Source organism: Arabidopsis lyrata (genome assembly GCF_000004255.2).
Source record: "Arabidopsis lyrata subsp. lyrata unplaced genomic scaffold ARALYscaffold_4, whole genome shotgun sequence".
Classification (NCBI taxonomy): Eukaryota; Viridiplantae; Streptophyta; class Magnoliopsida; order Brassicales; family Brassicaceae; genus Arabidopsis; species Arabidopsis lyrata.
Window position 1 is genome coordinate 12,767,585 of NW_003302552.1, and position 24,901 is coordinate 12,792,485.

General features: G+C 34.1%; 3 protein-coding genes across 5 annotated transcripts; 2 read left to right on the plus strand and 1 right to left on the minus strand.

The window, feature by feature from the left end:
- The first annotated feature begins 42 nt into the window (after positions 1 to 42).
- LOC110229269 (putative disease resistance protein At4g10780) lies at positions 43 to 6,957 on the plus strand. Its single transcript, XM_021029033.1, is given in 7 exon segments — positions 43 to 809; positions 811 to 849; positions 851 to 1,583; positions 1,854 to 1,903; positions 3,973 to 4,297; positions 4,300 to 5,549; positions 6,925 to 6,957. Coding segments are annotated over 7 exon segments (2,631 nt in total). The 5' UTR covers positions 43 to 608.
- A 704-nt stretch (positions 6,958 to 7,661) lies between these two features.
- LOC9315230 lies at positions 7,662 to 13,463 on the plus strand. Of its 2 annotated transcripts, none has more exons than XM_002879117.2 (13): positions 7,662 to 7,931; positions 8,276 to 8,374; positions 8,867 to 8,994; positions 9,081 to 9,231; positions 9,329 to 9,438; positions 9,628 to 9,711; positions 9,792 to 9,840; positions 9,937 to 10,028; positions 10,337 to 10,469; positions 10,592 to 10,671; positions 10,750 to 12,161; positions 12,530 to 12,643; positions 12,748 to 13,463. In XM_002879117.2, the coding sequence occupies exons 2-13, from the start codon at positions 8,282 to 8,284 to the stop codon at positions 13,203 to 13,205; spliced, it is 2,904 nt and encodes a 967-aa protein (XP_002879163.1). In that variant the 5' UTR covers positions 7,662 to 7,931; positions 8,276 to 8,281; the 3' UTR covers positions 13,206 to 13,463. The 2 variants fall into 2 exon arrangements, with proteins under 2 accessions (XP_002879163.1, XP_020883993.1); XM_021028334.1 differs by having other exon boundaries at positions 7,664 to 7,893.
- Positions 13,464 to 16,786: 3,323 nt separating this feature from the next.
- On the minus strand, positions 16,787 to 19,583 carry LOC9315231 (ethylene-responsive transcription factor RAP2-7). 2 transcript variants are annotated; one of them, XM_021028948.1, is made up of 10 exons: positions 18,819 to 19,583; positions 18,669 to 18,694; positions 18,547 to 18,577; positions 18,378 to 18,465; positions 18,155 to 18,300; positions 17,976 to 18,020; positions 17,766 to 17,869; positions 17,566 to 17,693; positions 17,378 to 17,488; positions 16,787 to 17,295 (listed from the first exon to the last, which is right to left on the minus strand). In XM_021028948.1, exons 1-10 carry the CDS (start codon positions 19,325 to 19,327, stop codon positions 17,104 to 17,106), a joined length of 1,380 nt encoding a protein of 459 aa, XP_020884607.1. In that variant the 5' UTR covers positions 19,328 to 19,583; the 3' UTR covers positions 16,787 to 17,103. The 2 variants fall into 2 exon arrangements, with proteins under 2 accessions (XP_020884607.1, XP_020884608.1); XM_021028949.1 differs by lacking the exon at positions 17,976 to 18,020.
- Between the last annotated feature and the right edge of the window lie 5,318 nt (positions 19,584 to 24,901).

The following is a 24,901-nucleotide window of genomic DNA, read 5'->3' on the forward strand; positions in this document are numbered from 1 at the left end:
TCTCTCACAAAATGGTAAGCTTTTGATGGTGAGGTTGTGTCATCTTCAGACGATCCTAACATTTCGTCCTAAAAATTGCACAAATTATTGGCTGGTCGAGCAGACATTTCATTGCTCAAGACAGAGCTTTCAATCCTGCATTTAACTAAACCATATTAACTTTTGTTTGAGTTCACAAACTAATCAAACCGTATTAAATCCCAATTGAAAACCAGAAATAAACCAAAATGTCAGATGGTAATTGCGATCTTTATTTATTTATTAGTAAAGCAAAGAGGCTTGCTAATTGTGGTTATCGAAATATTTTAGCTAGCAAGATAGCGTCTTATATCCAAGTTGAGCAAATTTCATGCATTGACTTCAAAAACAGGAGAGAGTGAACTTTCTTGGTTGTATACTTGTATTGGGAAATCTCTCTCAACTTGGTTTATTTGGGAACGATGGGGAATTGTATAGCCCTCAATATATCGTGTGATCAGGTGTTAAACCAAGTATGTGGGTGCTTTTGCGGTAAAGGCAATCACATTTATAATCTCGACTCTCGAGGATAATCTCGCGGCTCTAAAGAAAACCATGGAAGACCTACAGGCAAGGTGGAGGATAAAGGCATGTTGACAAGGGTGCATATTGTGGAGGATAAAGGTCAACAAAGGCTTCAACAAGTTCAGGTATGGCTCAATAGAGTTGATGTCATCGAAAACAGCTTTAATGATCTAATTAGTACCAGTGTCGTGGAACTTGAGTGGTTGTGTTTTCGTGGTGTTGGTTCCAAGAATTTGAAGAAGAGTTATATTTACGGTCAAAAGGTTTAATTTCTTGATGTGGAAAGAGGTCAATAATCTCAAATCTGATGGGAGTTTTTGAGGTAGAGGCTACGCCATTGAGAAGAGTTATGGTTGAGGAAAGGCCTCTACCTCGGACGCTTGTTGCTCAGAAGATAATGATGGAAAGTGCAAGGAAAACCCTCATGGATGATGAAACATGGATTATGGGTATGTATGATATGGGAGGAGTGGGAAAAACAGCTCTTCTCGCACAAATCTATGATAAGTTATATGAAGAAAGGCAGATCTTTGACCTTGTGATTTGGGTTGACGTGTCTAGAGATGTACATATAGAAAAGATTCAAGAAGACATTGCTGAAAAACTAGCTATTTGTAATGAGGAGTGGGACTGTAAAACAATCTAGATACACACTTTCTTAAGGAAAAGGAGATTCTTGTTATTATTGGACGACGTGTGGAAGAAAGTGGATATAACAGAGATAGGAGTCCCATTTCCGAGAAGGGAAAATGGATGCAAAGTAGTATTTACCACTCGGTCTAGAGAAATATGTGGACACATGGGAGTTTATGATCCTATGGAAGTTCAGTATCTGGCAGAGAATGATGCATGGGAATTGTTTCAACGAAAAGTCGGACAAAAAACATTATTGAGTCATCCAGACATTTCTATGCTAGCAAGAAAAATTGCTAAAAAATGTCATGGCCTACCGTTAGCACTCAATGTCATTGGTGAGACCATGTCATGTAAAACCTCTGTATATGAATGGAAACACGCAATCGACGTTTTGTTGAGATTGAGTTCTTGATTAAACCTGCAACAAAGGAGAAAGCTTTAGTGAGAAGAAGAAGAAGAACAGAGCAAAGAGAAGAAGCTAGCGAAGAAGAGAAGTTGTCGTGAAAGAGGTCAACGACAACAATAGAACAAGTCAACAAGGTAGAAGAAGTTGGATTTGTTGTTTTGTAATACTAAAAGGGATTGGGCTAATTGTTTAGTTAGGCCCAAACATGTGTTAGTGTTGTTGTTAGCTTGTCCAACTAATAGTTGTTGGAGTTTGCTTATGATTTTAGCTAGAGTAGAGTGGAGTTGTTGTTGTGTAAGGTTTAGTAGTTCTTTGCTTGTAAGCTTGGTTCTAGTCTTAGGGTAATGATGACTAGAAGTATGGTCTCGAGTCTAAGTGAGTGTAATGTAGCAAGTGGAGAAAAAACCACTATATGTATGTGTGTGTGTCTTGTAAGAAAAGTATCTAAGCAATTATCAATGTAGAAGATTAAAGTAAATGTGTTCTTGTTTTCTCTCTAGAACAAGTGAACACAAATGAGAAAGAAAGAGTAAAATATAGAGAGATCGTGAGAATTACAACACGTTTTGACCTCATATGCTAGAGAATTTTCAAGAATGGAAGAGTATATTCTCCCTGTTCTTTGTTGGTACCGGATCCCGCAAGGGGTCCATTTTACATGTTGGAGAACCATCACTTTACAAAATCCAAGGAGCCCTATCTTGCAAAAGGGGGTGGTCAAATTTTGACATTAATTTGTGATTAAATTCATGAATTAAGTCAAAGGAATAAAGTTTGTCATCTATATATACATTTTTGGATCATAATTAGCAAATAAATCCTGAAGTTGAGAAATATTTACAATGACATGTCACTAGCATTAATTATTTAGATTTATTTTATTTAAGTAAAGATTTTTAATTGAAATTCATTTCTCATATATTTAGCAAAAGTCTCTACAAAATCTTTCCTTATCTATTTAAGTAAAGATTCTGAAATCAAATATGTTCTCAACAATTTACCAAAAATTTCTACACAATCTTTTTAAAAATCTCGACTTAGTTAACTTCTGATTTTTATCTGCAAAAAAAAAATTAATTGTAACGAGTGATGTAAAAATCGGGAATGTTGATACTACAATTTCTTCTACTTCTTTTTTTCATATAATAAAAATTATTTTTTAGGGATATTTTCTTAAAACCTCTAAACAAAACAAAGGGTTTCAAAAGATAGCTTCTCTTTTGGTGGGTCGATCCGCAAACCCGCAACTCTCTACGGGCTTATCCGCATGAACCTGCAACCCGTAGTGGATAAAAATATTATTCAAAAAAAATAACAAATGATGTTTAATTTTACGGGACGGGGTTATATGGTGCAACGGGTTTAGATCAATATTAATATTAAACAATATATTATGGATGAAATCCTAGAATTAAAAATCAAAATTTAATTATAAAATCAGAAACACTAAACAAAATAAACAATATTAACAAAACAAATACAACTTAAAATTTTGCAAAATAATTTTTTAGTTATAAAAAAATTGATCCGCGGTGTACCACGGGATAAAATCTAGATTTAGAAGTTTAAGGAGAAATTTTTTTTAAAAAAATAGCTCCGCGGTGTACCGCAAGAAAAATCTTTCTCCTAAACTGAGGTAAGAAGAAGAAGAAAGCCAAATGTCGTTTAAGTGTATATATAGATATACCATTTAAACCTAAAACACAATTAATATACTCAAAATTATTAATATAGATATATGGATGGTACATTTATAAAATAGGTCAAAATATTATATTATATACTCTCTATTAATAAACAAAACTAATTATATTTAGATTTTTTTAAAAAAATTATAGCCCCGCGGTGTATCGCGGGTTCAAATCTAGTTTAAGATTAGGAGTTAATTGCCAAAAATTGGAGTTATTTTGTGGAGTTAATTCTGAAATTAATGGCCAAGTAAAGACACCCTAGAAGCCCCGCGGTGTATCGCGGGTTCAAATCTAGTTTAAGATTAGGAGTTAATTGCCAAAAATTGGAGTTATTTTGTGGAGTTAATTCTGAAATTAATGGCCAAGTAAAGACACCCTAGAAGGAAGGAAGAGGCTATAAAAGAGAAGTGAAGACTCCAAGAAAGGGGGACCCATATTCTTCTACACAAGATTCATCCTCTACATTTCTCACCATTATTTAGGCACAAACAATGTCATTCCTAATAATGACGAATGTCATTCCTAATAATGACGAAATACATTCTTTTTGTTGTAATCGAACTACGTTTTGGCTTGATCCCACTTCGGGTACGTAGGCAGCTCGTCTCTCGAGTCCAGCTATAACGGAATCTATATTATTTTCTCCACAAATTTATACGATCTATTCAACCCATCTTTGTGTTTGTCTTATGAGAGCTTTTTCCCATCTTTTACATGATGTTACCAACCCTGGGGGGGTTCGGGTTCAACATTCTTAAGTATAGCTACGACATTTTGAAAGGAGAACATGTTAAGTCGTGCTTCCAATATTGTGTTCTATTTCCTGAAGATCACAAAATACGTAAAGAAGAATTGATAGAGTATTGGATATGCGAGGGTTTTGTTGATGGGAAAGATGGTAGAGAAAGAGCTCTAAACCAAGGTTATGAGATACTTGGTACCCTTTTACGTGCAGGTTTATTGTTGGAGGATGCAAAGACTAAATCATATGTGAAAATGCATGATGTGGTCCGTGAAATGGCTATCTTGGAAATCACAAGGAGAGATGTATTGTACAAGGTGGAGCTAAGTTACGCAAAGTACCCAAAGCTAAAGATTGGAGTACTGTGAGAAGTATGTCGTTGATGCGTACTAACATCAAAATGATATCTGGCAACCCCGATTGTCCTCAACTTACAACTCTCCTTCTCAAAACAAACTACAAGTTGGAAAATATTTCAGGTGAATTTTTTATGTCTATGCCAATGCTAGTAGTCTTGGATCTGTCAATGAACTACCGCCTCGAAGAATTGCCAGAAGAAATATCAGAGTTGGTCTCCTTGCAGTTTCTTGACTTGTCATACACAAGTATAGATCGACTGTCAGTTGGAATACAAAAGTTGAAAAAACTATTACATCTAAATATGGAATCCATGTGGAGACTTGAGAGTATTTACGGGATATCGAATTTGTCGAGTTTGAGATTATTGAAACTACGAAATTCCACGGTATTGGTAGATAACAGCTTAATAGAGGAGCTGCAACTCTTGGAATATCTAGAAACTCTTACCCTAACAATACCATCAAGTTTGGGTTTGAAGAAACTGTTCTCTGCTCACAAGTTGGTGAAATGCATTCAAAAGGTATCTATAAAGAACCTTGAGGAAAAAACATTCAAGATATTATCTTTTCCAGTCATGGATAATCTGAATAGTCTCGCCATATGGAAGTGTGACATGTTGGAGATAAAGATAGAGAAGTCACCATCATGGAACAAAAGTCCAACAAGTTCATGCTTCTCTAACCTCTCATATATATGGATACGAGAGTGTTCGGGTCTAAGGGATTTGACGTGGTTGTTGTTTGCACCAAACCTTATTGATCTGACGGTTGGTTCGATAAATGAACTAGAGGATATAATAAGCAAAGAGAAAGCTGATCAAGCTAGAGAAGAGCAAGGTAATATTATTCCTTTTCAAAAACTGGAATCTCTCTCCTTGATTGATTTACCTACGTTAAAAAGCATCTACTGGAGTCCTCTACCTTTTCCATCTCTTAAGAGAATCAAAGTACAAAAGTGTCGAAAACTTAGAAGGCTTCCATTCGACTCTAAAAGTGGTGTTGTAGGTGAAGATCTTGTCATAAATTACGGAGAGGAGGAATGGATAGAAAGAGTTAAATGGGAAGACGAAGCCACAAGACTTCGTTTCTTATCTTCTTCCTACAAAACCCATAAAGAAATGACTAAACTATCTAGCTCTGCGGGAACGTGTGTGACTACAAAAATGCATTTAGTAAGTCCCTCTTGTCCAAGTACCTCGCTCATATATATGTTTCTAAGCCATTGTTGTTTGACATGAACGTTAAACCGCATCTCTTTCTTGTAAGTGTTATCATCTTAACACTGTTAGCTTGCTTCCTTGTCACTTGGTTTTGCATCAGACTCCTCTTTATTCTATAGTATGTGTACATAGTGTATTTTGTTTTTGGAGTGATTTTTGTAAATTCATAATAACCGCATCTCTTTCTTGGTATTCCAAACTTTCCTTGACTCTTTGATTCTTGTATATGGTGTTGTTTTGTTTCCCTTAATTGCTTTGGTATCAATAAAACTCATATTTTTATTCAAATATTTATTTAGTTCACCAATCGAATTGCGGTAAGTCTAAGTGGTGGGAAGAGACTAGTTTAATCTTTTAATCATTACAGGTCTTTGGTTATTGAAATATAAAAACACCAATCCTTTAAAATTACAAGGATTAACTCCCAAACGTTATTTTATAGTTGTACTAGGTAGGTTACAATGTTACATTCCTAGAGTTTTTCTAGAAACCTCTTAAAAATCATCACATTTTCTTAAAGGTGTTCTATAAGCTAAATATTTAGATATTTTCTATATTTTCTTCCAAATTTGTTCTATATATTGTGTAACCAGATCACTATATACAGAAGTCATAAGAAAAATAAGAACTTCATTTCTTTGAATAACCGATGAAAAGTCAATTATCTTATTATTCGAGAATTGACATTAAATTCATCATATGATAATATAAAGTATATCATTATAGAATCTATTGGCGCAACGGTAAAGAAGTGATCATAACCTAAATGCAATTAAATAACTCATAAATGCTTGAATGATTTGAGATATAACCCACCTTCTCAGAACTGGAGCGTTACTTTCCACTTTCAAGAGCAAGAAATTTGAGTAGACACACCCAAATCATTCGGACGTTTCCGCATTAATCTAACATTCCGAAGGATATCGAGCTCATATATCCTGAACTTGATCAGAAAATTGTTGTGCTTGCGATATTTCTTTAATATTTGTAGGTTGTTCTTTTTTATTCCCGAATTACCAGTATGCCACATACTCGGCCTAGTTGTGCTTCAACTTTGTTTGTTTAGTTTTGTTAGTTAGTTCAACGGTATACGGGATTCTATTGATGGTCAAATTTTTGTTGTAAAGACAACTAAAATGACTAAAGGGACATTCACCTTGTTGCCAAGCCTAGCCGCAATGTCATTTCCGAGCTTCCAAATAAGGATCGAATATGGTAGGATAGTTATACAATATCGATCCAAAAATGAAACGTAAATTTTAATTGATTTTAGAACAAACTTGTAAATTAAATGTTTGATTGTGAGTATGTGTGGATTGGTTTTCAGTGGAATGTTTATGGTCCGAATATGAAAGTGTAGACCGAAAATTCTAGACTAAAAATTAAAAATTTTGATCATAATTTTAAGTTGTGGGATAAAAGATTTCTAACGAAACTAGACCGATATAGATATATGATAAACAGGTAAATCGATTTTACATATTTTAATTTTGATTAAATCCGAAGTTGATTATTAAATCTTTAGTAGATCAAGTAGAATTAAACCTAAACTCTAAATTTAAGTGATTTTTTCCGAAAATAATTGGTTTCACGATATGAATTCATCGCCGCAACAACTACCTACTCACCGGCCATGTCACACCACAACAGGTCGAGTCATCTAGACACAACTCTCCACATAAAGTGTATGTGTTTAACCGGACTAACTAAGTGTTTGTGTTTTAACTAATAAACCAAAAACAGTTAATAAACCGGACTAAGTGTTTGAGATTAAATTAATAAACCGGACTAAAGTATTTTACCTTTTAACTTTTAACCACACACGACTAATCAATATTCAATATCAATATTTATCCAGTCAACAAAATAAATAAACCGGAATATCTAAAAAAATAAGAAAAATAGGTTTTAGAAAACCTAAAAACTGGTCACATGAGATTAATGTACTTCTAACATGAAAAAATAACTTGCCGTCAAAAAAAAAGAACATGAAAAATAAATTAGGTATAATAATTATTATTTAAGAATATTAATTGACAAAAAAAATTGAATTTGACATCTTTGAAAAAACACCAGCCATTGGCAGAACAAAGGTTTAGCCACAGTTTTTTTTTTTTTTTTTCTCGTCTCTTCGCAAATCTTCTTCTTCTTCTTCCTTCGAATTCCCTCTGCAAATCTCTTCTCCTTCCCCAAAACCGTTACTCTCTTCTTCATTATCTCTCCACCCAATTCTTCAAACCGCGTTTTCTCAAAGCCTAACGTACGGATTAGGGTTTTTGTTCGTTGATTCCAAAGGGTACGAACTTCAATTTCTCCACCAAATTCGCTTTAAAGGTTAAAGATTTCTACTTTCGTATGAGTTTTAAGCTTGAATCTTGAACCTTTTCGTGGCCCTTTGTTGGAATTTTGGAGTGGGTCAAAGTTTTTTTGCATTGCTTGATAATCTTTTCGAAATTTAAGGTTTTTGAGAGTTGAAAAAGTTTTTCTTTCTGATAAAAATTGTTCCTTTGTGTTTTTGAGAGTTAACTTTGGTTTGAGATTTGTCTTCACTGGTTTCTCCATTGTTTAAAAGGAGTAATGTCTAGTTGCGGTAGTGTTTTTTTTTATTATTGAGAATTGTGGATTATGTTCTGATTCTAATGATTGTTTAATAATTTGTTTAATTAAAATATGATTAGGTAACGATGAATGAGAAAGGAGAAAAAACTTGTCCTCTATGTGCAGAGGAGATGGACTTGACTGATCAACATCTTAAACCTTGCAAATGTGGTTATCAGGTTTGATACATTATTATTAAACCACTTCCCTTTAAATGTGGCTCTCTTGTTTGTTGCAGAATGTGTTTTGGGGTCTTGTTTATAGTCTGAAACCATTGGCAGTTGATATGTTTCTTTGAGGGTATTAATTTGGTATTGAAACTACTCTGGTTGGTAGTTTAAAAATAATTTGCTATGAACAGATTTTTTTCATAGCACATTATTTTGAGTTTGAGCACCAAAGAGTCATTAAAAGAATATGTGCTTCTGTTAATTCTGTATGGTGTATATATAGTAACACATGCCTCTGTAGAGAGTTGTGTTCTGCTTAAAAAGGACCATGCTGTGTAGTCTCAGATTTCGAACTGTGTTATAGGTTGTCCCACATTGTTTTAAGTATCTTGTGAATGGACCTTTTCTTATAATCGATGTTTGAGACTGACATTACCCATTCATTGTGCTACTGTGGTGATCTATAATCTTTTACCTTTTTTATTTAAATACTTTGTGCAGATATGTGTTTGGTGTTGGCATCATATTATAGAGATGGCTGAGAAAGATAAGACAGAGGGTCGCTGTCCTGCATGTCGTACCCGTTATGATAAGGAAAAGATTGTTGGGATGACAGTCAGCTGTGAAAGGTACATCTGAAGCTGAAAACAAAAATTTTTTGTTTCTGTCGAACGTGTAAAAACTTATCCTTTTTTTTGTTCTGATAATTCACTAGGTTGGTTGCTGAACTTAACAATGACCGGAAAAAGTCACAGAAGGCGAGAACTAAACCTTCGGAGGGAAGGAAAGATCTAACTGGTGTGAGAGTCATCCAGAGAAATCTGGTTTACGTTATGAGCTTGCCTTTTGACCTGGCAGATGAAGATGTAACTTCAACAGCCTAACTTATCTTCTGGCACTTACATTTGCTTTGAAAAGAGATCACCTTTTTCATATCATTAATCCGGGTTTTTATGTATGCAGCTTTTTCAGCGAAGAGAATACTTTGGTCAATATGGGAAAGTCGTCAAAGTAGCAATGTCTCGGACTGCAGCTGGGGCTGTCCAACAATTTCCAAATAATACTTGCAGTGTGTATGTATTCGTATTTCCTTACACATTCCATTGATTGTATCTAGTTCTTGATGAACTAATATTTGTGATTCCATATAGCTAAGCGGAACCCCCTTTCTTTCTGCGGTCTGTTTGACATGTTTGCTTTTAACAAAATTCATTGAGCTAACATTTTCATTTCTTTTTGTCTCTAAAATTGAAATTTCCCAGATATATTACTTACTCCAAAGAGGAGGAAGCAATTCGATGTATCCGTTCAGTACATGGATTTATTTTGGATGGTAGAAATTTGAAGTATGTGATGTTTCCTTTATTTCAAAATTAGTTATTGTAGGTTGTGGTACAATTTCTAATATTTTTTTGGATGTCATTAGGGCATGTTTTGGAACCATGAAGTATTGTCATGCGTGGTTGAGAAATATGGTAAACAGATATTGTCTTGCATTTGCTCACTAGTTCCTTCTAAATACTTGAATACAAATCCAATTGTGTTTCGTGGATGCCTTTTTGTTTCTGCAGCCTTGCTCCAATTCTGAATGCCTTTATTTGCATGAGATTGGTTCCCAAGAGGATAGTTTCACAAAAGATGAGACCATATCAGTGCATATGAGGTAAATTTATGTCAATAATCCCGATATTGCTTTGCCTTTTAGTTAAATGAAATAGATTGTGGTTAATTCTTGTTTTTCTCTGATGCTGATGGTGGGCTCTGTTAGTGAAGTATATTTTAATTGACATTAATAGTGCATTTAGCACATGTTTTGTGGATGCAGATGTGAACTTGTTCACTATCTAGTTTTCTTTTTAACTTTCATCCTTACATGAGGCTAGGAGAGATTTGATTTTGCATCAGTTCTTTCTTCTGCTCTATATGTTGTGCTTGTTAGGTGGTTATCTGATTCTCGTTCTGTTTGAATAGGAGAATGGTTCAAGAAATTACTGGTTGGAGGGATCATTATGTGCGGCGTTCAGGGAGCATGTTACCTCCACCAGTTGATGATTATGTTGATAATGAGTCTAGCACAAGAACAATTCCAAACGTTGTTTTGAATGTAAGTTGCCAGCTCTTCTTGGAGCCTCTTGAAATTATACTTTATGAGAAGGACTAGATGTGTTTATGCATAATATATTCTGCTTTTGGCTTCTTTCTTTTTCGCCCTTTTCTCCTTTGCAGAATGCACATAGTGTCGCTAAAAATTCTCCTCCAAATGACAGCAACAGTCAATCTGTTACTCTTCCTGCTGGAGCCATGTGGTACACTGAATTCTTATGATAGTGTTTTGTTTCAGTTGTGTACCTCCTTTTTCTCAGACACTTGTAACTGGTTTTCAGGGGAATGCATTCTTCAAGCCAGTCTTCGGTACCAAATACACCAAGTTCTAGGGAACCCTTAAAAGACAAGACTGCTACAGTCTCATCTGCGGTTGCAATAAATCCTACACAGATGTCGTTACATCGCAGTGATGAATTAAAGAAGCCAACATTAGAGGATAATCGTACTGCAGATGGAAATGCTTTGAAACCACCAAGCCTATTGGATGGTCAAACTGATTTTCCTGAGCTCTCCGTGTCTAATAAGACCCAGATCAGTAATAGTAGGGAAGTAGTCTCTGTCAGTGTGGATAATATTAGAGCTATTAGTGAGCCATCAGATTGCACAGACTTTCCAGAACATACTTCTCAGTCTAGTAGATCCATGCTGTCTAATGGAAACAAAATGATTAACAGAAGAATACAGAGTGTATGCAGCGATGATGTGTCAGTGGATGCAGATAGTGCTGTGGATGGCTATCATGGAATAACAAGATCTGACAATTCACATTTTGATCATGCTTCCATAAAGTCATCTCATACAGAGGTGTCCCAAGATTATTTACAGCGTTGTGTCGATGAACCTAGAGAAGTTCAGCCATTACAAAAGTCCAGTAGAACTAACGCAAATGAGGTCGGTGTCTCGAGAGAAGAAGTTAATACAGGTACTTCTTTGATGTCACCATTGAGAACAGATCATTATCTTGAAGCCGAGGATGATATATCGTTGTTCAATAGACAAAGACTCAAGGATCCAGAAGTTCTTAGCTGTCAGCCCAATGGTTTCCTACGCCCGTCAAATAGTATGCAGCCTTGTTCATCCCAGTACAAGGGTGAGCATGATGAAACCAGGACTGTGTTTGGATCTTCCTATTCTGACAGCAGAGGAAGTAATATAGCACCCATCTCACATGGATATACCGAGATGCCACATAGGGAGCCCAATCATTTAAACGGCAGTCTTAACCATTCTATTTTGGTTCCAGACAAGGCAAGGGACACACAGCCAATTGAAAAAAGTTTCGTCGACTTGCAAGAAAACTCTAGGAGTGAAATAGATGACAGGATAATTGCAAATATAATGTCTTTAGATCTTGATGAATACTTAACTTCACCTCATAACTTTGCAAACCTATTTGGGGAAAGTGACGAAGAGGCCAGGTCTCTTCAGCTAGCCAGTTCCAGTAAAGTTGAGGATAATCAGTCCCGGTTTTCTTTTGCAAGGCAAGAGGAATCAAAGGATCAATCTTTTGATTCTTATAACGTCCATAACCAGATATCACGTGGCAATGGATTCTACCAGGATTCTTTAGAAGGACAGAGTCCTAATATGGGTATGTTTGGGACGTATAATGGTCTTTCATCCGGTTATCGCAGAGGACTAGACTATGTCACGGAAAGCTCCACTTTGCCCTCATCCTATAAACCTAACTGTGAGTGTTGATTTCTTGTCCTTACCTTTAGCTTCTAGCCTTCTAGGTTCATTTATACTTATACTGCACCAAACTGGTTCTTTCTAGTTGATGGTTGTAAATTTGGATTTCAAACACTCTAGTGCCGATCAATAGTAATGTTCATAACATCTAGTTCAAGCGTATTGGTCTGTTAGATGCTGAAAATGAATATATATTTCCACTGTTTTGAGTTGATGTGTTTCTTGGTTATGGAAATATTATACTTCCGGGATATTGACTTGGGTGTGTTTTGGAGTATTTGTGTAATGGAGCCGTAGTACCTACATATTATTGGGATTGTGGAGCATTTGCGTAATCTTAATCAATCCTTTGTTTTTGTCTTGTAGCTGTTCCAAGATGTCCGGTTTCAGCACCACCCGGCTTTTCAGTTGCAAGTCGACCTCCTCCTCCAGGCTTCTCCTCAAATGGGAGAGACCATCAGATTTTTGATGGCCTTTCAGGTAGTTTATATATCTTAAAAGTTGCTTGGGATCTTATGATGTATCACATATGTTGCTGCCACCTATCTGTAGATAAATTAACTATTTGTTCTCGTTACTTGTAGGAAACTCTCGTTTTTCTGATTCAATAGCGTATGGTAATCATTATCGGCAGTCACTTCCAATTGATAATGTGAGGGATGTTCAATTCATGGATCCTGCCATTTTGGCCGTTGGTCAAGGCTTTGAGAATGCAAGCCTAGATTTCAGATCAAACTTCCAAGGAAACACAAACATGTTTGGAAACGCGGCAAAGCTCCAACAACAACAGCAAGCGGTAATGCAGAGCCCTTTGTCTTCGCATCAAAACTGTAGATTCACTGATTCTTTGGGTATGGCACCAAGGCTTATGGATCAATCTCAAGGCAATAACATACTGACTAGAAATCTGCCCTTGCCTAATGGTCGTCACTGGGATGCGTTGATGAGTAACGAGATCCAAACTCGAAACAGACTCCAAAATGAGAGACTTGTTGGATCGACAAATTGGATCCCCGGTTACAATGGGACGTTCAGGATTTAAAGACCGTCTGTCGGAATCAGTGAGCTTGGTTTACCTTTGGACTTGACTGATAGGAACCATCATCAGTCTGGTCTAGGAGCCGCGCTTAAATCGCCTCGACCTTGAATCTTTTCTTCTGGTTACACTTAGTAAGGTTTGGTGTAAAAAAAGCTTTAGGAAGGTTTTTTATTCGTTTATGCATTTTATAACATTTACTTTGGTTTTTGAAATATGTCAAATATGGATTTTCGAGATTAACATAAGATCTGTCTTCTTTTAGCTTCCATATCAAAATCACTCATTGATTAGCACCAAAATTCTCAACTCGTACTTAAAAAAATCATTAGTTGACTAATTAACATGGATACTACCAAAAGAGAAAAGATATTCACTAATTTAATAACACTAAATGTCCTTTTTCTGACATAAGATATGAATAGTAAACAAAGTGAGATGGGTTTCTTAGTATTCTATTACAACAACAAAATCATATATAGTTTAATGCAGATATTTATGAATTTGCAGAGAGACACATCTTTGATTCTGTTACATGATAATAATTTACATATTGTTTTTAAGGAATTGGACCCATTATGTTTTCACAAATCGTCTCACGTTGTCTCATTTTGTGCCACTAAAAAATACAATTGTTTATATTAAGGATTCTATCCGACAATGTAGGTCATCGTATTTATTTTGCTTTTATGCATTTGTTGCCTTGTTCCTGTTTGACTACCATATACCCTACGCAATTCCAAAATTTTATTTCTCTCAATGTATTTAGTATTTGGTCTGGTCAGAAAAATATTCATTACTCATCGTATTTAATTTGATAGAAACTATACCATATCTTTTTAGTTGGCCCCAATTTGCTTGAGCGTGGAAAACGTTAATACAATCTGGGTCAGATTTTGTCATGTCCACAAAATAATAATAATAATATAGATCTATTGGAAGATCTTTTTCATGAAAATCGCTTACAAATTTTATTTGGTTAGGGTCTACTTGTTAAAAATGATTTACTCTTAAAAGTAGTATTATCAACGGTAGGTTATGGACTAAAAGGTCAGAACTCATACGGTTTACCAAAATAATAAAAAGATTTGGATCAAACATCTCTAATTCATAAAGCGATTAGTTTAATGAAAGACCAAAAGAATAAATAAATTTGTTAGCGTTACATGATTCGACTAAACTAGAAGTTGTGAATTGATCTTTTTAAGCTAACTTAAACATGGCCAATTTAGGCCAAGCATAGCCGACCGAACCCACATGTATTAGTAATGATCTTGCATGCCTTAAAAATTACACCAGATTAATACTTTTAAATGTTATTGTAAATCACATGAATACATTTCATCATAAAAGCATATTTTGTGTTCAGAGAATTGTCGATTGAAGATGATGGTATTCTTAATTTATTCGGAAAAGGAAAGATAATGATATGTTTAAAGAAGGAAACATGTGAGAGTTTTAGATTACTGGTGAAGGCATAGGATACGAGTCATAGGAAAGGACCATTTTTGGAATATTTAGTTTTTTCTTAAGACAACTGAATATTAATTATTACACTACCCCGAACGGTAGATAGACGTAGAGATTTGATTTGACAGAGCAGAAGATCGGGTATCTCTTATTTTGCTTTTTGCTTGACAATTGGCATAATAACAAACAACTACACACATTTCTTTTAATTTTTTGTTGACTAATATATATATATATATATATATATATATATATATATATATATATATATATATATATATATATATATATATTTTAAAAAAAAAAAAAAAAAAAAAAACCAACGTAGCCCAAAAAAGTAGTTCGCACGTTTCGTCCTTGTTATATAAAAATAGTACTAAAGTTTCATTCCAGTTGAGCAAACAAATATCCTAGGTTCTTCTTCATTTGTGGACGTTTTACTTTTTTCACTCAAATTAATATTGCATTAAAAACTGAAAATATCATATATTTTAAAATAAAAATAACGTCATTTAAAAAAAACAGAAGGAATATAAATTTTCATATTTACTGAAACGGATTTGGGTCGATATTAATACGGAATAATATACAATGGGTGAAATCTTAAAATTAACAATCAAATATACAATCTTAAACACTAAACAAAACAAATACAACTTAAAATTTTAATTTTAGTTATAAACTATCGTCATACAGTGTACCATACATTTAGATCATACAAAACAATAGCATATATCTATAGATTATTTTTTAAAAATTAATTTTTTGTTTAACAAAAATATAAGCATGCGGTGTACGACGGATTAATATCTAATGATTTACAAGAATATATCAAACTCTAATGGTTAAATCGTAAAGATAGATCGTTAAGTATTTAAATAAATGCTCTGATCTTTGGCTAAATGGATGTACGTGTCTGAATAGAAACTCTTAATAATTCAAAAAAAAAAATTTGACTAAAAACACTTCTCGAATTATTTATTTAACTAAATAAAAATAAATTTAAAATAGAGCATCTAATCTATTTCCAAAAGTCCATATTGTACATGGCTCACTAAATAGTGTTTTTTTTTTTGGTCGACCATATTCATTTCATTTCACTAAATAGTTAAGTACAATACATTTCACACGTGACTATAGAATAAGCAATTTGATTTGGCTCTATATCCGAATATGTATACAAATAGGAATGTAATGTTTTTTACCAAACCGTTTCGGGTTCCGAAGAGGCAGCCAAAACCTATCAGCTATCACAGTTTTTTTTCGACAGTGTTATTTTAGTTAAAAACTAGATTTTAACCTTCGGTGTACCGTGGAATGATTTAATTTTAAAGTTAGTATAAAAATATTTTGTAAATTGTATCTTCTTATAACATATTTATTTATATTATAGTTTACAATTGTTATTAAGTAACGGTATACCACGAGTCTACGAGATAATTATTAATAAACTGAGGATTTAACCCGTATTAAAGTGGTATATAAATATTAATTCAAATTCGTCCGCCATATAAATCATTTCCGAAATATAACCCGTTCCGTAATTTCTTAACCCGTCCTGTGATTTGTATTAAAAAAAATAAGGATTAAATCCGTATTGAAGCGGCGGATTAATGATATTTTAATTTCTTTATTATTGTTGATTCAAAAATCCGTCCCGCCAAAAAAATCATTTATTTTATTAATGTTCTTATTTATGATATGATTCTGAATCATTGTCTAAATATTTTAATCGATGTAGAACGTTGAACACACATTTTCGTCAATTAGATAATATATGTCCGTTTTTTAAATTTCGAATCACAGTATATGCAGAAAAAAAAATGATTTTTTTTTTTACTTTATGTATTATATGATGATTCAAAACAGTTAGAAACAAATCAAACAAAGATGATAGGAGAATCATAATTATAAATCTTAATCAAATCTTCTAAAAATCTAAATTATTAAATATGGAATATCCGGTGTATGAGTTGGGTTAAATATAACCCGACCCAACAAATTTTTTGTGAAGGAATTTTTAAAATGGGTCGGATATCCGATATACCCGAAAGCTTTTTTATCCACCCGTCACAAAAAGTGCTGCGATTATAGATATCTTATATCAAAACCTCATAAAACGACAAAACTTCATCCTCATATTTTATTTTATTTACCTTCCAACTTTCAAGAGTCCTCTTACCAAAGAGACACATTTTCACATAAACAACCATACTATATGATAAAGACATTTCATGAACAATTGTATACACACATTTAGTTGATCAAGTTTCTCTCAACGAACCAAATTTGATGTAAAAACCCACATTTTCTCATCTGAATTTGGAAAAATTTGATCATTGTATGTAAAAAACTAAACCCAAATGACATTTTTGGAAGGGGACTAGAGAGAGAGAGAGAGATGGTAAAAAACTCTCATATGTCCCCTTATAAGTTAAGGTTGTGGATAAAAGTAACCACGTGCCGCATTGTCATTGGGAGGTTGTGGCCGGAAATGTGAGAATCCTGATGATGCTGCTGCAACTGAGAACAATGGTGGTGGTTGTGGTCCCGGTGGCTGCGGTCTCTGCCATCCCCAGTTACTCATCATCCCTTCAACTTCACTTCTCTTTTCTGTTGCTCTTCCCTGAAAACCAAACATAAATACATGGTTACATCGTCTCGGTTTCTACTAATGTTGCATTTGCGTTCAGATTCTATCTGTTTACCTCGACGGGATTATTATAACTCGGGCATGCTCCGTTCCAAAAAGCACGATGGTCCGAGGATCCATAAGGAAGAGGTGTATTCACCGGCTTTCCCATGTATTCGTTATCTATCTGCAGTTTGTTTAAAAGACGATAAGAAACGTTTTGAAACACGGATTCATGAGAGATTGGTATTTGAAGTTAGTTACCCTCAAGCTAACTCCACGCTGAGTTTCATAAGTATTAGAAGGGAAGTGAAAGAGCCTCCCATTTTGCTTTGAGGCATTACCGGACGATAAAGAGATTCCCAAGTTGAGATCGAGTTTGTCATGACCACCTGCATACATTAAAACAATCAGAGCCGTTCTTATAGATTGCGTTGAACTTTCATACGAATATGATTGATTACCTTCGTTATTGGTCGCAGAGTTAATCTCATTTTGATATGAACTCATCTCGAAGTTGGTGACTGCTTCTCTACCATTGGTGTTGATTGCAGCCTTGTCATAAGCCCTGTATGCAAGAAAGTGTTTAGAAAGAGAGAAACTTCATGTAGGACTTGAAAACAAAATGAAAGTTCTATTAGAGGTTTCTAGCAAAATTCATGATCATTAAGGACCTTGCAGCTTCTACTTCGCTGTCGAACAGCCCAAGATAAATATACCTGCAATTCAAGCATCTTAATCACCATTGCTAACCATTCTCTTTCTCTCTACTTAAAGACACCATTCCTAGTTTCATTTCATAAAAACCCTTTCTAAAATCAAAGATTTCAAATTAAAGAACAAAGTTGCTCACTTTTTACCAAGAAACTGCCCCATCCTAGCTTCCCATCTACCACATTTATGTAATGTTACCCCTCGATACTTGGAACTCCCCCGCGAGAAACCCGTGCTCTGTCGACGAAGTATATGCACAAACTCTTCCTTACTCAAGTTTTGTACCTGTTTAAGAAGATAACACAGTTATAACCAAACTTAGCTTCCTACTCAAAACAAGTATATAACTTATATATCCAAACCTGTTTCATATCTTCTTCGTAATCACCAAGAGTAAAGTTGATATCAGCATCAACACCTCTAAATTTTATAGCAGCTCGATCATAAGCTCTACAAAAATATACAAACATTAATCAAAATCCAAACCCGAACAATTCGAAACAAATCTTGATTCTATAATCCAAAATTTACCTAGCTGCAGCATGAGCAGTGTCAAAACCACCTACATGAATCAAGACACCATGAATCAAATCTTGATTCTATCAAGAACCATTAAAAAAAAAAAAAAAAAAACTGAAACATCTTTTAGTTACCTAAATAAACTTGTTTCCCACAATCCCTGGAAAACAAAAATTGAATCAATTTCATCAATCTCACAATAAATCTTTCTTTTTTTTTTTCCGATAACTCAGGTGATCCTAAAAACTTTCTAGACCAAAAAGAATTTCACTGATAAAACTTACCAAATATGGGATTCCCATCGACCAGTTCTTCTATAAAAGGTAACTCCTCTATACTGTGAACTTCTTGACCTTGGTCCTCTCCTACTCTTTTTCACCTGAGCCGGAACCGGCGCCGGAGTCGGAACCGGAACCGGAGCTACCAAATTCGTTTCTCCATCACCGAAACGGTCAAAAGAAAGATCTATCCAACTTTTTGAGCTTGATCCTTCAACATCTCGTAGATGTCCACAGTCACCACTCACCGGAAAAAACTCTTTAGTAACTCCGGCGACGGAGGTTTCATCTCCGCCGCTACTACTTCCGACTTTTAGTATATCGAAACTGAGAGTGAAAGCTCGAGTGGAGCAAGAGTCTTCATCACCATCGGCATTGATTACAGACGACGTCGATGTACCGGACTCTTCCACTCGATTCCCGGCGGACCCGTCTGATGTTTGCCGATCTAAGTATGAGTCACCACCGTACTGAGTCGACTCGGGAGAATCAACGTCGAGATTAAGATCCAACATCTCAAAACGGTTAAGTCACAATCTAGAGAAGGTGATGATGGAATCAGTATCAGAGATCGTCTTCAACTAACAACAACGATTACATAATCATGATCGGAAAAAGAGAATGAAGAATGATTTCGAAATTACGGTGAAGAAGAGAGAAATTTCGTCGCCGGAAAATGTTACCGGCGGCGAGAGACAGTTTAAACCGGTTTTTTTTTTAATTGGAGAAGAAGATAGAAGGAGACGTGTGAGGGAACATTTCAGACTCTTTTTTTAGAGGACGATCATTATTTATAATCAATTTTTTTTTTTTCTCTCTCTGTGTAACTATTAATGTGTATAATAACTTTATTATAAAATTTTAACATATTGTTGTTGGTCCTTTTTTGGCAGTGGTATACCGGCTGAGTAAGTTTCCAGTTATCTTTTTTTGTAGATTTCCTTTTTCAATTAAAATCCGGTACGCACTGCTTTTGGTCAATGCTTTGGTTTTCAAAGGAGACAAGACAATACATGAAATAAAACATCAACTTTTTTAGTTCCGACCAGAACAAGAGTAATGAAGCTTAAATTTTTTTTCTTTTTCTTTAACACATGCTTGTTACATAAGATATTATTTAGATATTTGTTACCGTTAACAAGAGTGAAATATGGTTTGTTGCTCGTGTATGTACATGTATCACGTCGTTTCATTTGGGTTTTGGGGGGTGACATTTTCTTGATAGCATGAATGTGTTGGTGTGCAACTGTGCATAGAGATTGAGTGTGCGCACCAGTTTGGCTTGATGGATATGGACATATGGTCCAAGACTCCATTAGAGGATGTGATGTTCAACGCGGGCAGATGATATGTGAGTCGTATGTCTAGGATGAGTGGATATTGGTATTTTTGATGATTGTATGAAGGAGGTGTTATTAATTATAGTGTTGATGGTTGAAGTGAGGCATATTTTTATGGTTAGTATAAGCGGTTTTATGCAAAAATCCCTCCAACTTGTCCATTTTTGTAACTCTTTTTGCTTATTATTTTGGACTTCGTATAATTAATCTGCATTTTTCGGAGATGGAGTATAAAGTTGCAAAAATGGACGAGTTGGAAGTTTTTTTTTGCACAAAACCCTAGTATAAGTAATCATGTGAGTACACCAGCGAGTATTGTATTTACTACTCCCTCCGTTTCGTTTTAGTTGTCGTTTAAGGTTTTCTCACACATATTAAGAAAAACATTAAATTTTCTGTTTTACCCTTTATTAATATATTTTATAAAAAAAATCATTGGCCGAAACATTAAAATAGTAGGGATAAAACTGGAATTTTCACAAAACATTTGCATCGAAAACCTAAAACGACAACTATTATGAAACAAAATTTTAACTCTAAAACGACAAGTAAAACGAAACGGAGGGAGTACTAATTGTAGGGTTTTGTTCACGGTGTCTATGGTTCTTGTAGTTTCCTTGTCCTAGTTTACTATGAACATATTTTTGTGGAATTGTGGGTGATGAGTATGACTTGGGTTTGACTTTGTATGCTTCCATGAAGAGCATTGATCATGCCTCAGTGAAGCTGTGGAATGGTGATTGATGATACATATGACGTTGTCAAACTTTCCCGATAATCCGTTCAGAAGATCCATCACCAACACGTGGTCAAATACTGTAGAATCGACATTTGCTAGAAGATCACATAATTTAAAATCTCTTGTAATTTTGCATTAATTCAATAATCTGCAGTAATTAATATTTTCGAGAATCGAATCTCAATTTGGTGTGAAAGTATTAAACTATTAGTAACTGTTAGACCAAAGGTTATCATCTACTCCTCTTTATCAAAAATATTGATTTTATAAAGTTTTCACACCAATTAAGAAAAACATTTACTCTTTCTGTTTCATAAAAAATGTCATTCTAACATTTTTCACACAAATTAAGAAAAGTAAACAAATTTCATTTCTACCTCTTATTAATATACTAAATAATAATCTCTCTAATTAATAAGCTGAAATAGTAGGGATATAAATGGGAATTAGTCTTTAAAACTGCATTGAAAATACAAAACGACACTCTTTGTGAAACGAGATTAAGACCTTAAAACGACACTCTTTGTACAAGGAAGGGGGTAATATTTAGTTATAAATACACTATTTATTCATATCAAACCCTTGTTCATAGCTATTAACTAATAGTAATTCATCAAATTTTAAAATTCTCAATTAATGAATTTTGAAATTCACAATTTATTAATAAAATTTATAGAAAATTAATCTTTTTGATACAAAAATAAAATCTCAAAAAGCATTCTTTATGATACAGAGGAGTAGTATTTCTGATATAAGAAAATTACAAGTTTCTATTTATTCTTAGTTGAATATTTGCCATTTTTTAATATAGCATTTGGTATTCTGGTTATGTCGAATCATTTGACTAGTACTAGTTTTGGAAGTGAATGTCACTCATTGTAAAAAAAAATTCGCAAATCCACCGCAAATGATTTTTAGTAGCCCACATGCAATGTTTTCATACGGTAGAATTGAATCTACTATTGTCGCGTGATACACTTTGTCCCTAGTACCGATACAACTATACTATCACAACCCATATTATACTATACTTTAAGTTTGAGCCAAACCATTAACTCCATTTGATCGCATGAAACGGTTTTAAAATGGTTCGTTACAAATTTAAACTCTTTCTATACAATACGTACATAGACTAAAATCCAATCAGAAAATCATACTTTTTCATAACATCCAGTCAGATTTGAAAATCATACTTTTTCATAACATCAGATTACAAGAATAATATATATCAGCTACCATATTAACGTATAGCAAGATTGAGATCGAGAAATTGAGGGTTTATGGTTAATAAAATACATCTAAAAAACATGCGATTGCGAGCTCTTTCTCTTGGACGGCATTGTACTAACGATTGGGATTGGTCAATAAGGTAGCTAGGTCAGTGATCCAACAGTTGGGATTGACTCAAATATAGAGAATATTTTTCTTAACGCCAATCTTAAGAAAAGATTAGGCTTCATGTGATCGATCAGGAATTATCAATTACGGTGTTACCCTTATTTCATCGTCTCCTACATGTGCTGTGCATGAGTAACATGTGATTCTCTCGTATGTAAACAACTTGTGCATTGTATATAGTTTTGGTTTCTTCTGTTTTTTCTTTCTCGTAGGTATGGCTTTTGTTTTATGTCGACAACGTTACTATATATAACGTAGAGTTAAAATTAAATGTATACTTTATTGAAGTTTTCCTAAATTCTACTTTTACCTTATTGATTATTTGTTTCCTTGCATGGTCTTATGTTCACTTAGTTTTCTATTTCTTGATTAATGATTGAGAAACCAAAATCGACTATTTTGATAGCTTTGCTTAACTCAATAGTCTCAATATCTATGAAACATGATGTGCAATCAATTGATCTTTAGTGGTTCCTATCAAATACTTCCACGACATTGTCAACCGTATGAGGATCAATGCATAGAAATATATATGGGAGTCTTGTGTCTAATATTCGTTATGTTCACAAGTCGCGTTTTTATTTGTTCGTTGATAACATAAAATAAAAAATCACCAAATAAAGATATAAAAATTGAAATAGATTAGTTTATTAATGAAACTAGTTAATTACTTGTCAAAATATTAATTTTTATATATTATAATAATATCTTTAGTGATTTCTAGCTACAATTGCCAATCATTCAAGGAAAAAGTTATACCAAGCTAGTTGTTTGTATAATTAAAATATCTGCAAGAACTTAAAAGCAAGCAATGTAGACACCTTGCCGACAGGGAAATATACAAGTGGAAAATTAAATGTCCATTGTTTAACATAAATAGTTCGAAGATGAATATGGTTAACTTATTTCGATTGGATAAGGTTGTTGAAATAATATTTTCTAGGATGTAGTTGCTGAAAAATTAATGTTTAGGGGTTGTGACTTGTGATTAGATGACTATACTTTTGGGGGAAAGAAATCACTAATATTTTGGAATTTCTAATTTTCACCGTAACAACACCTAGCTACTTTTTTTTTTTGGTTTTTGTGTAATTTGGATCTTTGTGTAATTTGGATCTTTAACCGATTAATTCGGGGCACAGTGTAGCCCGTGCATAGCATAATCATTCATTAGTAGTAAAACTGAAGTAAAACCGATAATGCCATACTCACACAAGAACGGCAACAGACCAAAACAGGGAGCTCACAATAAACACCAACCAAAGAGAGGGAGAGCAAGAATCAACAAGTCCATAGAGAAGTAGAGAACAAGCGAGACAAAGCCATCAAAACGAGCTATCACCATAAGCGTAGAACCAGAGACCGATTAATTCGGGGCACAGTGTAGCCCGTGCATAGCATGATCATTCGTCAGTAGTAAAACTGAAGTTATAGTCTGCGAATATACGTCTTGAAAATTCTAGGTTATTAATCACCATTTTCGCCAACAAGTGGGTTTGACATCAATTATTTGAAATGTTAATGACTTATCTATTAAAAAAAAGTGTATCTATGAAAACATACTTTTATAAGTTGTGGGTGTAACTAGTGTTTGCTAATCAGATTTTAAGTGGATATAACGTCTCAATATTAGCATCTTATTGGATTGTTTTTATTTTATAGTATCACTAAGAAAAACTTATGAAAATATCTGTATTTTATATTCCATTCAAAAGAAAAGATGAACATCGTTACATTTGCTTTTGTGAATAATATGCTCCACTGTTAAAATGTTTTTATAAGGTGTTATTGAGAATTCTAAAAACTCTTCCGAATGTTTTGGAATGAGTCTCAACAACAGATCTTCTTTAATCTTAGCAAAAACTTAAGCAAACTGATTAGAAAGGAAAACATTGAAAATTCATAGTATATATATGGAGTATATATTTGCAAAACAAAATGGAATTATAATTCAGAAATGAGGCAAGCGGTGCCCAAGCATATGTGGTCTAGGGGTAGGAGAAGTTTTGGTGAAGGGTGAAACTCCCAAAGAACCGAGTTCTCGATCCTTTCTGAAAAGAAAAAAAAAAACACATTTGTTTGTAAAATCTGTAATTAGGGTTTTTGTCCAACTGGTATACATGGTAGTCAAAAATACAAGCAGTCTGACTACCCCTAGAATTAGTCGGAAAGCATTATAAACTCAAGACATTGTGGTAGTCTTTCTAGGAGAAGTCTACTCTAAAACACTTTGGTGCGTTTTTACCGAAACTGACCGGATCAACCGATAAAATTTATATAAACAAAAAAAAAATGTAAGTGGTTGAAATATTTGACAAGAAACTAATAAATACATGTTTTACCAATAAAATCTATGGTGTAGATTTTTTTCGTTACATGGGAAAAGCCAAACCAAAATGTAGACACGCACTTCTTCCACACATTTTCCCTAAAGATCCTCCCAAATTAGTTGGCTCCCATGATTGTGACATTTCCTATCATTATGTATCCCATTCACTTCCCCAACATTGTTTATTTCTTCAATATATATAGAGTGTAAATAGTAACATCGAAAAACTATTCAGCTGAATTCAGCCAGATTCAGCAATTCCGCAGTTACCATTTGCATAAAA